At 39.5% G+C, this 13,819-nt stretch overlaps 1 protein-coding gene across 1 annotated transcript in view; it reads right to left on the bottom strand.

Annotated features, from left to right (window-relative positions):
• The window catches only part of LOC106560538 (neurogenic locus notch homolog protein 1), a 71,461-nt gene that overhangs the window by 40,461 nt on the left and 17,181 nt on the right, over positions 1-13,819 (bottom strand). Inside the window, exon 4 of the mRNA XM_014123523.3 lies at positions 3,887-4,225. Within this exon, the coding sequence (XP_013978998.1) occupies positions 3,887-4,225 (339 nt within the window). The remainder of the gene's footprint in view (positions 1-3,886; positions 4,226-13,819) is intronic.

Raw genomic sequence — 13,819 nt, forward strand, 5'->3', positions numbered from 1 at the left:
AAGAATTGAACAACAAATATAGCAGCAAAATAATCCTAGGATCACTTAAATAGTGGCCATCCAAAACTCTATTTTCTAATGCGATTGCGCAATGACTGGGCTTAGATGAACACGTTTCACTAGGCTCTGTAGGCTATGTGCTCTGTAACTGTGTTCCAGGGGTCCTAGGCCTATAGGCTACAGTGCCGTGAAAAAGCATTTCCACCCTTTCTGATTTTCTGCATTTTTTGCATATTTTTTTAGATCATCAACCAAAACCTAATATTAGATAAAGGGAACCTGGGTTTACAAATAACAAAACCAAAAGTATACTTATTTTCTTTATTTAATTAACAAAGTTATGCAACATCCAATTCCCGTGTGAAAATTGGATGTTGCATCAGATGACCTGGCGTCCACAATCACCCGACCTCAACCCAATTGAGATGGTTTGGGATGAGTTGGACCGCAGAGTGAAGGAAAAGCAGCCAACAAGTGCTCAGCATATGTGGGAACTCCTTCAAGAATGTTGTTAAAGTATTCCTCATGAAGCTGGTTCAGAGAATTCTAAAAGTGTGCAAAGCTGTCATCAAGGCAAAGAGTGGCTACTTTGAAAAATCTCAAATATATTTTGATTTGTTTAACACTTTTTTGGTTACATCCCGATTCCATATATGTTATTTCATAGTTTTGATGTCTTCACTATTATTATACAATGTAGAAAATAGTAAAAATAAAGAAAAACCCTTGAATGAGTAGGTTTGTATAAACCTTTGACTGGTACTGTATGGGTGAAATTATTTTTTATTTAGAATAGACCATTATCATGCACCTGTCAGAACAAGGGCAGGAAGAAAAAATGCACTTAAATAGCGAATGGAGGACGCTTTTCCAGTGGTTCATTTTCATGCCTACCAGGAAGGCTATACTCCTGTTGTAAAGCGAAAGCAATGTGCTTAATATTAGGAAATTTGAGAAATAAATATAGCAGGCCTAGCCTGCAGAAAGCTGATGGGATCTTCTTATTAGTAGAGGCCATCAAAAATCTGTTCCCACTCAATTGCATAGTCTATATAAATGTTGCGCAACATGAGCTCATGGGCTCTCATGAAGTGTTTGATTTGATTTTCGATTGCATTTGTATTGATGTCAGCGTGATTAGAGGGACAATAGATCACCGAGTACCAGGCCATTACCAACTGGCAGTTAGCAAGCACTAATAGGCTACCAATGACCACCAGTAGCATCAGAGCGCAGTTTTGGAGAAGCCTAGTTACTGTGACTAAACGGTCAGGTGGAATTTACATTTTAGTCATTTAGCAGACGCTCTTTAGCAGACGCGACTTACAGTAGTGAATGCATACATTTCATTAAAAAAAAAAAAAATACAAAAATCTTCGTATTGGCCCCCCGTGGGAATCGAACCCACAACCCTGGCGTTGCAAACACCATGCTCTACCAACTGAGCCACACGGGACGTGTGACTGCTGGTGTGGCGGTAATACTTTCACCATAACAGCCCAAACCACCATTAATCACTATCTTACACAATAGCTCTACAACTGTAGTTCTCCCACCAAGGGGTTATCACAATTGGCTTGTCAAACCGTTTGGAAACAGAAAACATGTGTGTGTGTGTGTGTGTGTGTGTGTGTGTGTGTGTGTGTGTGTGTGTGTGTGTGTGTGTGTGTGTGTGTAGTTATCAGGGGGAACCCAGCTAGCACATAGCATTCGTAGAACCATATGTTTCTTAGAGCTTGGTGAGAGCGTGCTTGTCCTATGATTGTTTTGCATACAACCTTTGCACAACTTTCTAGGAATGGTGCAGGATGGTTGCTTGGCCTTAGAACATTCTCAACACATTTAACCTGTTATGGCTAGGGGGCAGTATTTTCACGGCCGGATAAAAAACGTACCCGATTTAATCTGATTATTACTCCTGCCCAGAAACTAGAACATGCATATAATTATTAGCTTTGGATAGAAAACACTCCAAAGTTTCTAAAACTGTTTGAATGGTGTCTGTGAGTATAACAGAACTCAAATGGCAGGCCAAAACCTGAGAAGATTCTGTACAGGAAGTACCCTGTCTGACCATTTCTTGGCCTTCTTGATTATCTCTATCCAATACAGGGGATCTCTGCTGTTACGTGACACTTCCTACGGCTCCCATGGGCTCTCAGAAGGCGGCAAAAAGCTGAATGATATCGAGGCAGCCCCTGGCTGAAAAACATTAGCGCGTTTGGATAGCGGCCAGTCACAGTACTATGAGACTCAGGCTCGTGCACGAGGGGATCCCATGCTTTTATTTTCTCTCTCTTTTGTACGTAAACACGCTTTCCGGTCGGAATATTATCGCTTTTTTACGAGAAAAATGGCATAAAAATTGATTTTAAACAGCGGTTGACATGCTTCGAAGTACGGTAATGGAATATTTAGAATTTTTTTGTCACGAAATGCATCGTGCGCGTGACCCTTATTTACACTTCGGATAGTGTCTTGAACGCACAAACAAAACGGCGCTATTTGGATATAACTATGGATTATTTTGAACCAAACCAACATTTGTTATTGAAGTAGCAGTCCTGGGAGTGCATTCTGACGAAGAACATTAAAGGTAATCAAACTTTTCTAATAGTAAATCGGAGTTTGGTCAGGGCTAAACTTGGTGGGTGTCTAAATAGCTAGCCGTGATGGCTGGGCTATCTACTCAGAATATTGCAAAATGTGCTTTCACCGAAAAGCTATTTTAAAATCGGACACCTCGATTGCACAAAGGAGTTCTGTATTTATAATTCTTAAAATAATTGTTATGCTTTTTGTGAACGTTTATCGTGAGTAATTTAGTAAATTCACTGGAAGTTTTCGGTGGGTATGCTAGTTCTGAATGTCACATGCTAATGTAAAAAGCTGGTTTTTGATATAAATATGAACTTGATTGAACAAAACATGCATGTATTGTATAACATAATGTCCTAGGTGTGTCATCTGATGAAGATCAAAGGTTAGTGCTGCATTTAGCTGTGGTTTTGTTTTTTGTGACATTATATGCTAGCTTGAAAAATGGGTGTCTGATTATTTCTGGCTGGGTACTCTGCTGACGTAATCTAATGTTTTGCTTTCGCTGTAAAGCCTTTTTGAAATCGGACAGTGTGGTTCGATAAAGGAGAGTCTTGTCTTTAAAATGCTGTAAAATAGTCATATGTTTGAAAAATTGAAGTTTTTGTATTTTTGAGGAATTTGTAATTCGCGCCACACCTATCATTGGTTATTGGAGCAGGTGTTCCGCTAGCGGAACATCTAGATGTAAGAGGTTAACTTGACAATAAAAAAAAAATTTGGGGATAATATTCAAGGCACGTTCTCCAACTGGTTTGACTTTGAGAATGTTCTAAAATATTTCAGAGAACGTTAAGAAACAACATTCTTCTGTGTGAATTTCAGTACTTCACCATAACGTTTCCTACAGGTTTCATCATGGGTCTATTTAAAGGCATGTTTTCAGAACCTCCCAGCAACCTATAAATTAACGTTCCCAGAACAGGCAAAATTTTCCCTTCCGTTTTCAGAACATTTAAAAAAGTTCCGTTTTACAGGTCAGGAAACTTATGGTTTCATTCCCCGAACCAATGGGAAACCAAAAACGTAAGTTCCCACAACTTCCAAGGAACTAAATGTGTTAGCTGGGAAACGTCTGTGCAATAATATCCTGCCAGCAGAAACCAGAGACTAGCAATGCCCTATATCCACCAATCACATCCAAGCTACAACAGCTATCTATTAATCAATTCCTAACAGTACGTACCTCTTTGGTAAACACAAATTATTGAAAAGTCAATGCCAGGCAGGCTCAAACAGGCACAGATAAAGTATTTTAATAGATTTGAGCAAAGGGGTGAAGGGTTACCTGGCAGGCAGCTGCAGTCATAGGTGGTGTCCCCCTTCTGCACGCAAGTGCCCCCATTGTGGCAGGGAGAGGGGCTGCAGGGCATGTAGGGGGTCTCGCAGTTGGCACCCGTGTACTCCTGGGGGCAGCGGCAGTGGTAGGAGCCCACCTCATTCACACACATGCCCCCGTTGTGACAGGGTGACGACATCTGGGCACACTCATTGACGTCCTGCTTGCAGGTCTGGCCATGAAAGGCGGGCAGGCACGCGCAGATGTAGTGGGACTCGAAGGGTGAGCACTGTCCACCGTTGGCACAGGGGTTGGATGCACAGGGGTTGGCAATCTGGCATGTCTTCCCTAGAGGAGGAGGATCAGATGACAACAAAGAACAAACAATGAAATAACATCAAACATACCTGCATGAACAAGTATTTAATTTGGTTACTTCATTTAGGCCATACCCAGCTAGCACATAATGATCTGAAAACCATATGGTAAAGCTTGGTGATAGCATGGTTGTCCTATGGTTATTTTGCATACAACCTTCCCACAACCTCCTGGAAATGGTGTAGGATAGTTGATTGGCTTTTGAACACATTTAAGGAACTTGAAAAAATAAACATTATTTTCTTGGTATCTCATTAGCCTGGTTGCAGTCTCTGTTCAGCTACTACATTCCACTCCTATCATTTCCCAAAGAGACTGGCCTTTCGGCAATCTTCAAATATGAACATTGTATCATTAATGGGCTCGAGGAGATCAGAGGATTTGATCCTGATTCATTAACCCCAGCTATCATCTAATCACAATATTTATGCAAATTCAATTGATAGGAAAACGTAAACTTAATTTATACATTTGATTGGAAACATTGTAACATTGGGCATGCTGACATAATACATGTGTTTATAAACATAAACATTGGGCGTGTGGAGAACAGAAGACACCCGTTTATTGCATTTTTACCACCAGCCAATGTGATCACAACACACCAGAGAAAGTTCCCTGCCAGTTCATTGTGAAAGCAGTAGCCTATTCTATATCCAGCAAGCAAGAGCAAGGTGCCCCTTTCCTCAAATAAATGTAATTGCTCAAAATAAGTGACCAAACTATATTGCTACTTCTGGGACACGAATTGGGCTAGGCTACTGATTCAATAGCTACAGTGGGGGAAAAAAGTATTTGATCCCCTGCTGATTTTGTACGTTTGCCCACTTACAAAGAAATGATCAGTCTATCATTTTAATAGTAGGTTTATTTGAACAGTGAGAGACAGAATAACAACACAAAAATCCAGAAAAACACATGTCAAAAATGTTATAAAATGATTTGCATTTTAATGAGGGAAATAAGTATTTGACCCCTCTGCAAAACATGACTTAGTACTTGGTGGCAAAACCCTTGTTGGCAATCACAGAGGTCAGACGTTTCCTGTGGTTGGCCACCAGGTTTGCACACATCTCAGGAGGGATTTTGTCCCACTCCTCTTTGCAGATCTTCTCCAAGTCATTAAGGTTTCGAGGCTGACATTTGGCAACTCGAACCTTCAGCTCCCTCCACAGATTTTCTATGGGATTAAGGTCTGGAGACTGGCTAGGCCACTCCAGGACCTTAAAGTGCTTCTTCTTGAGCCACTCATTTGTTGCCTTGGCCGTGTGTTTTGGGTCATTGTCATGCTGGAATACCCATCCACAACCCATTTTCAATGCCCTGGCTGAGGGAAGAAGGTTCTCACCCAAGATTTGATGGTACATGGCCCCGTCCATCGTCCCTTTGATGCGGTGAAGTTGTCCTGTCCCCTTAGCAGAAAAACACCCCAAAGCATAACGTTTCCACCTCCATGTTTGACGGTGGAGATGTTGTTCTTGGGGTCATAGGCAGCATTCCTCCTCCTCCAAACACGGCGAGTTGAGTTGATGTCAAAGAGCTCCATTTTGGTCTCATCTGACCACAACACTTTCACCAGTTGTCCTCTGAGTCATTCAGATGTTCATTGGCAAACTTCAGACGGGCATGTATATGTGCTTTCTTGAGCAGGGGGACATTGCGGTCGCTGCAGGATTTCAGTCCTTCACGGCGTAGTGTGTTACCAATTGTTTTCTTGGTGACTATGGTCCCAGCTGCCTTGAGATCATTGACAAGATCCTCCCGTGTAGTTCTGGGCTGATTCCTCACCGTTCTCATGATCATTGCATCCCCACAAGGTGAGATCTTGCATGGAGCCCCAGGCCGAGGGATATTGACAGTTCTTTTGTGTTTCTTCCATTTGCGAATAATCGCACCAAATGTTGTCACCTTCTCACCAAGCTGCTTGGCGATGGTCTTGTAGCCCATTCCTGCCTTGTGTAGGTCTACAATCTTGTCCCTGACATCCTTGGAGAGGTCTTTGGTCTTGGCCATGGTGGAGAGTTTGGAATCTGATTGATTGATTGCTTCTGTGGACAGGTGTCTTTTTTTACAGGTAACAAGCTGCGGTTAGGAGCACTCCCTTTAAGAGTGTGCTCCTAATCTCAGCTCGTTACCTGTATAAAAGACACCTGGGAGCCATAAATCTTTCTGATTGAGAGGGGGGTCAAATACTTATATCCCTCATTAAAATGCAAATCAATTTCAAAAATTTCTGACATGCGTTTTTCTGGATATTTTTGTTGTTATTCTGTCTCTAACTGTTCAAATAAACCTACCATTCAAATTATAGACTGATCCTTTCTTTGTCAGTGGGCAAACGTACAAAATCAGCAGGGGATAAAATACTTTTTTCCCCCACTGTATAAGAGGATGGAAGAGAGAGAGGAAGAAGAGAGAGGAAGAAGAGAGAGGAAGAAGAGAGAGGAAGAAGAGAGAGAGGAATAGAGAGAGGAAGAGATAGGAAGAAAGAGGGAAATGAAAGGGAAAGGGGATACCTAGTAAGTTGTACAACTGAATGCATTCAACTGAAATGTTTCTTCTCTGAATCAGAGAGGTGCGGGGTGCTGCCTTAATCGATATCCACGTCTTCGGGGCCCGGGGAACAGTGGGTTAACTGCCTTGCTCAGGGGCAGAATGACAGATTTGTACCTTTTCAGCTCAGGGATTCGATCCAGCAAGGGCGAGAGGATGGAAGAGAGAGAGAGAGGGAGAGAGGATGGAAGAGAGATGGCCAGTGGAGATGCATGAATTGCGCAAGAAGGGAACAGTGAAGACAGAGATGTGTAAATTAGAAGTTTATTAATAGGCTGGACTATTAATCCACCATTCATATGCTAGCCTGTATATTAGACCTAGCCTACTACAATTTAGGCGACCAACATCTGTGTAAGCCAGAGTAAGCCAACGTCTGTGCAAGCCATAGACAAAAAAATTGTCTGACGCCCGTTTTGTGCCAATTAATTGAAGTTGAACATCTCCAAATCATCAGTTATAATTAAATGTGCAATAAAAAAGTAGTGCCTAGGTCTATTTAATGAAACTGGCTGACAGTGGCTGTTGACGTAGGCAACAGATTGCAAAGCAGGGAATCCCCAATTCCTCACTGAGCTCGTCTTATCCAAAAATGCATATCAAATGCAAGTGCACCGTCCAGCAGTTCACATCAGCAGGATCGAGAGCCTTTTGACTAGGAGGGACGTCTAACGTGGATCGCTAAAATAATGATTATGATCACATTACCTCAATTTAAATACTAACCCTATGGGGACACCTATACTTTGGCAGCCAAGCACGAGTGATCAGGGTAGCCTTTTATCATTTCGACATGATGTTGAAATATCCTTACGCCTAGAATAAAAACCACCAGGCTTCCGGCATAGACTCAACTGAATTTAAAAAAGAAAGAATTACATGAGGCATTTAGGAAAAACTAATTCAATGCAAATCTTCCTCTGGAATAAGGCACATGCTGGGATAATCATGACATCACCAACATCACTAGTAATACTATAGCTGTCTCTCCATCTCCCCCTTCAAACTTTCCTTGTCAATTCATTTGATATGCTACATTATTTTAGCATTACACTATAGGCCTAATCTAAAGTTTCCTAAAATAGCCTGTCTGGACTCCATCTATTAATAAGAGCGGAAGAACAAATAATAACTGACATCAGCATAACTAAACGTAAAAAAAAATAAAAAGTGATCAGCATATCAAAAGGTTAGCTGGACTTAGCTAAAGACCCATTGATCAACAATTCTAGGTTTACCTAGTAGCAGTGCAAATGTCATGGTACAGCTATATGGACACACAATCATTATGGTACTTTTTAATGGTAAGTTTATAAACATATATTATGATAAATATAATTTAAACTTGTATCTCATTATGGTAAATGGTGAAATAAGCATTGCCATTTATAATTGTAATGGCTTAGCAGAAAATAAGAAAAGATGATCAGTATTTACCTGGCTAAAAGAGAAGGAATATAATATATTTTGTTTACAGGAAACTCATTCAACAAATTTAGATGAAATTGTGTGGAAAAAGGACTGGGTGGTGGACGAAATATACATCTCCCATGGGAAAAGAAACTCAAAAGGGGTGATGATATTAATGAACAATAATTTTGATCCGACTGTGCAAATTGTTCAAACAGATCCACAAGGTAGATGGATGGTTTTAAATATATTATTGGACTATAAACAAACAGAGTGTTTAGTTTGAGAAACAGACACCTCACAAGTCCTCAACTGGCAGCTTCATTAAATAGTACCTGCAAAACACCAGTCTAATCGTCAACAGTGAAGAGGCAACTCAGGAATGCTGGTCTTCTAGGCAGTTGAGGTATACCAAACCTTTTTTGATGTACTCAGAGCACCGTTATTAGCATGTTTTAACCAGTTCTATAAAAATGGTAGATTATCAGATACTCAACAAGAAAGTCTGATTTCATTATTACTGAAACAGGGCTCAAGTGTGAAATATAAAGATCCAGTCCATAAAAGAAATTGGAAGCCCCTTACACTTCAGTTCTAGCAAAATGCATAGCGCATAGAATAAAAAAGGTTTTGTCGGATATTATTCATCCTAATCAGACAAGTTTTTTACATGGACGATACATTGGAGATAATATAAGACAAGTACTGGAAACAATAGAACACTATGAAAAATCTGTGAAACCAGGCCTGGTATTCACAGCTGACTTTGAAAAGGCTTTTGACAAAGTACGACTGGAATTTATATATAAATGCCTGGAAAATTTCAATGGGTTAAAGTAATGTATAGTAACCCTAGGTGTAAAATAGTAAATAATGGCTACTTCTCAGAAAGTATTAAAACAAGGTTGTCCACTATCGGCATATCTATTTGTTATGACCATCGATGTGTCAGCTATTCAAATCAGATCCAACAATAATATCAAGGAGCTAGAAACCCACGGCAACAAAACAAAAGGTGTCATTGTAGGCTGATGATTAAAAAAATATATAAAAAAATGTATCCACAATTTGGATCCGTCCACAGCCTTGGAGGATCTAGATAAAGTGCTACATTACGTATTGGATCACTAAAATATACAACTTTTACATTACCCTGTAGTTTACCAATAATACTCTGTGTTCATATGCCAAAAATGAACAAATGATCTCAATAAAATACATTTTAATAGAAAGTTAGCAAAAATAGATAAGATCTTGCTACCAAGGAACCGAAAATACTTATCTACGTGAAAGAAAAAAATCACCTTGATGAACTCTTTAGTCATATCCTAGTTCACCTATTTACTTATGGCCTTGCCTACACCTAGCGACTTGTTTTTTTACTATATGAGCAAAAAATATTACATTTTATTTGGAATGGCAAGCCAAACTAAATTATATGGGCTTGTAAATATATACAGTTAAAGTCGGAAGTTTACATACACCTTAGCCAAATACATTTAACCTCAGTTTTTCACAATTCCTGATATTTAACCCTAGTAAAAAGTCCCTGGCTCAGGTCAGTTAGGATCACCACTTTATTTTAAGAATGAAATGTCAGAATAATAGTAGAGAGAATTATTTATTTCAGATTTTATTTCTTTCATCACATTCCCAGTGGGTCAGAAGTTTACATACACTCAATTAGGATTTGGTAGCAATGCCTTTAAATTGTTTAACTTGGGTCAAACATTTCGGGTAGCCTTCCACAAGCCTCTCACAATAAGTTGGGTGAATTTTGGCCCATTCCTCCAGACAGATCTGGTGTAACTGAGTCAGGTTTGTAGGCCTCCTTGCTCGTACACATTTTTCAGTTCTGCAAGTTCCTACAGGATTGAAGTCAGGTCTTTGTGATGGCCACTCCAATACCTTGACTTTGTTGTCCTAAAGCCATTTTGCCACAACTTTGGAAGTATGCTTGGGGTCATTGTCCATTTGGAAGACCCATTTGCGACCAAGCTTTAACTTCCTGACTGATGTCTTGAGATTTTGCTTCAATATATGCACATAATTTTCCTCCCTCATGATGCCATCTATTTTGTGAAGTGCGCCAGTCCCTCCTGCAGCAAAGCACCCCCACAACATGATGCTGCCACCCCCGTGCTTCACGGTTGGGATGGTGTTCTTTGGCTTGCAAGCCTCCCCCTTTTTCCTCCAAACATAACGATGGTCATTATGGCCAAACAGTTCTATTTTTGTTTCATCAGACCAGAGGACATTTCTCCAAAAAGTGCGATCTTTGTCCCCATGTACAGTTGCAAACAGTAGTCTGGCTTTTTTTATGCCGGTTTTGGAGCTGTCGCTTATTCCTTGCTCAGCGACCTTTCAGGTTATGTCGATGTAAGACTCGTTTTACTGTGGATATAGATACTTTTGTACCCGTTTCCTCCAGCATCTTCACAAGGTCCTTTGCTGATGTTCTGGGATTGATTTGCACTTTTTGCACCAAAATACATTAATCTCTAGGAGACAGAACGCGTCTCCTTTCTGAGCGGTATTACGGCTGTGTGGTCCCATGGTGTTTATACTTGCGTACTATTGTTTGTACAGATGAACGTGGTACCTTCAGGCGTTTGGAAATTGCTCCCAAGGATGAACCAGACTTGTGAAGGTCTGACTCAAATGATGTCAATTACCCTATCAGAAGCTTCTGAAGCCATGATATCATTTTCTGGAATTTTCCAAGCTGTTTAAAGGCACAGTCAACTTAGTGTGTGTGTAAACTTCTGACCCACTGGAATTGTGATACAGTGAATTATAAGTGAAATAATCTGTCTGTAAACAATTGTTGGAAAAATTACTTGTGTCATGCACAAAGTAGACGTCCTAACCGACTTGCCAAAACTATAGTTTGTTAACAAGAAATGTGTGGAGTGGTTGAAAAACAAGTTTTAATCACTCCAACCTAAGTGTATGTAAGTTTCCGACTTCAACTATATATAATGAATATGAATTCGGAGGGCAGAAATGATTAAATATTAAAGCATTAGACCACTCACTAAAGGCTTCAGTCATACAAACGTTGCACTTAAATCGAACTGGTTCTCAAGTAGATTAGTAAGAATTTCTTACCCCATTTCCAAGAATGGCCATTTCCCCCCTTTAAACTGTTAGGGCTAGGGGGCAGCATTTGCACGTCTGGATAAAAAAAATGTACCCGATTTAATCTGGTTACTAATCCTACCCAGTAACTAGAATATGCATATACTTATTATATATGGATAGAAAACACTCTAAAGTTTCTAAAACTGTTTGAATGGTGTCTGTGAGTATAACAGAACTCATTTGGCAGGCAAAACCCTGAGACATTTTCTGACAGGAAGTGGATACCTGATGTGTTGTATTACCTTTAAACCTATCCCATTGAAAAACACAGGGGCTGAGGAATATTTTGGCACTTCCTATTGCTTCCACTAGATGTCACCAGCCTTTACAAAGTGTTTTGAGTCTTCTGGAGGGAGATCTGACCGAACAAGAGCCATGGAACGATGATGTCCCATTAGACACCTGGCGCGCGAGTTCATGTTGGGTACCCTCGTTCCAATACGTTATAAAAGAGTATGCATTCGTCCACCTTGAATATTATTCATGTTCTGGTTAAAAAAGGCCCTAATGATTTATGCTATACAACGTTTGACATGTTTGAACGAACGTAAATATATTTTTTCCCCTCATTCATGACGAGAAGTCCGGCTGGCTTAGATCATGTGCTAACAAGACGGAGATTTTTGGACATAAATGATGAGCTTTTTTGAACAAAACTACATTCGTTATGGACCTGTGATACCTGGAAGTGACATCTGATGAAGAGAATCAAAGGTAATGGATTATTTACATAGTATTTTCGATTTTAGATCTCCCCAACATGACGTCTAGTCTGTATTGCAACGCGTATTTTTCTGGGCGCAGTGCTCAGATTATTGCAAAGTGTGATTTCCCAGTAAGGTTATTTTTAAATCTGGCAAGTTGATTGCGTTCAAGAGATGTAAATCTATAATTCTTTAAATGACAATATAATATTTTACCAATGTTTTCTAATTTTAATTATTTAATTTGTGACGCTGACTTGACTGCCGGTTATTGGAGGGAAACGATTTCCTCAACATCAATGCCATAGTAAAACGCTGTTTTTGGATATAAATATGAACTTGATAGAACTAAAAATGCATGCATTGTCTAACATAATGTCCTAGGAGTGTCATCTGATGGAGATTGTAAAAGGTTAGTGCATCATTTTAGCTGGTTTTATGGTTTTGGTGACCCTGTCTTTGAATTGACAAAACATTACACACAACTCTTGTAAATGTACTGTCCTAACATACTCTAAATTTATGCTTTCGCCGTAAAACCTTTTTGAAATCGTAAAACGTGGTTAGATTAAGGAGATGTTTATCTTTCAAAGGGTGTAAAATAGTTGTATGTTTGAAAAATTTGAATTTTGACATTTATTTGGATTCAAATTTGCCACTCTTGAAATGCACCTGCTGTTGATGGAGTGCACCACGGGTGGCACGCTAGCGTCCCACCTAGCCCATAGAGGTTAATACCCCTCTCACATTATTTAATTTTCAAATAACAATCTCCAAAATATAGCTATTTTTGAAACAAGCCATAGAAAGCTGCTTGTAATTTCAGTTTAATCCACCCGAAAATACAGAACAAATATTACAACAAATACTATGGTTAAACTCAAATATACTAATTGATTTCAAAAAAATCATTATTAATTTTTTAAAAATAAAAAATGGTATAATCTTTGTAAACAATATCATAAATAGGACTGGTGGAGTTCTCACACATGTACCTAACAAAAATATATGCATTCCCTTCTCAGCATCAACATAACTCTCTATCCTGTTAAGTGTTTTCATGTATGTCGGTCGAGTCCACTAATGAGTGCTTTTTTCCTTTGAAATGGGGTCTGTTTGAATAGACTAACATTAACAGCTTTGTATGAGTAAAAACAAAAACATGGCATGCTTGCTCCATCCCGGTGGCACATTGGACTACTTCCATTGGATATGAGGACAGAAGAGGTATAGGTTTGAATCTCATTGACGGCATGTCACAAAAGAATTGTGTGCATGATTAATGTCTAAGCAAAAATAATTGACACGTGTCATATCTGTGCTTGGAATTCAAAACAACCCAAACTAAGCTAGCAGTATTATTAAAAGTCTTATTGAAACATTCAGTGGAAGTTAGGGAAGTTATTTAAAAACCTACAAATAACCATTCTCAGAATGTTAATCAAACATCCCAGGAAAAAAAAATTCTGAACCTCCCTGCAACTTAAAAATGAAGGCTCCTAGAACAGGAGAAATGTTCACTGCCCATCTCAGAATGTTAAAAAAATATATCTGTTTCACCTGTCAAGACGTTTATGGCTTCGTTCCCAGAACCAATGGAAAACCCAAAACTTACATTCCAAAAAACTCCAAGGAACCAAATGTGCCAGCTGGGTGCACTCCAATGACGAGCATCAAATTACTCCAGAGGGAATAATCAAGTTGTGAATTCAATACCATGAGACCTGACCAGGAAAATGTTCTGGCCCCTAAC

Source organism: Salmo salar, chromosome 01 (genome assembly GCF_965601325.2).
Source record: "Salmo salar chromosome 01, fSalSal1, whole genome shotgun sequence".
NCBI classification, from domain to species: Eukaryota; Metazoa; Chordata; class Actinopteri; order Salmoniformes; family Salmonidae; genus Salmo; species Salmo salar.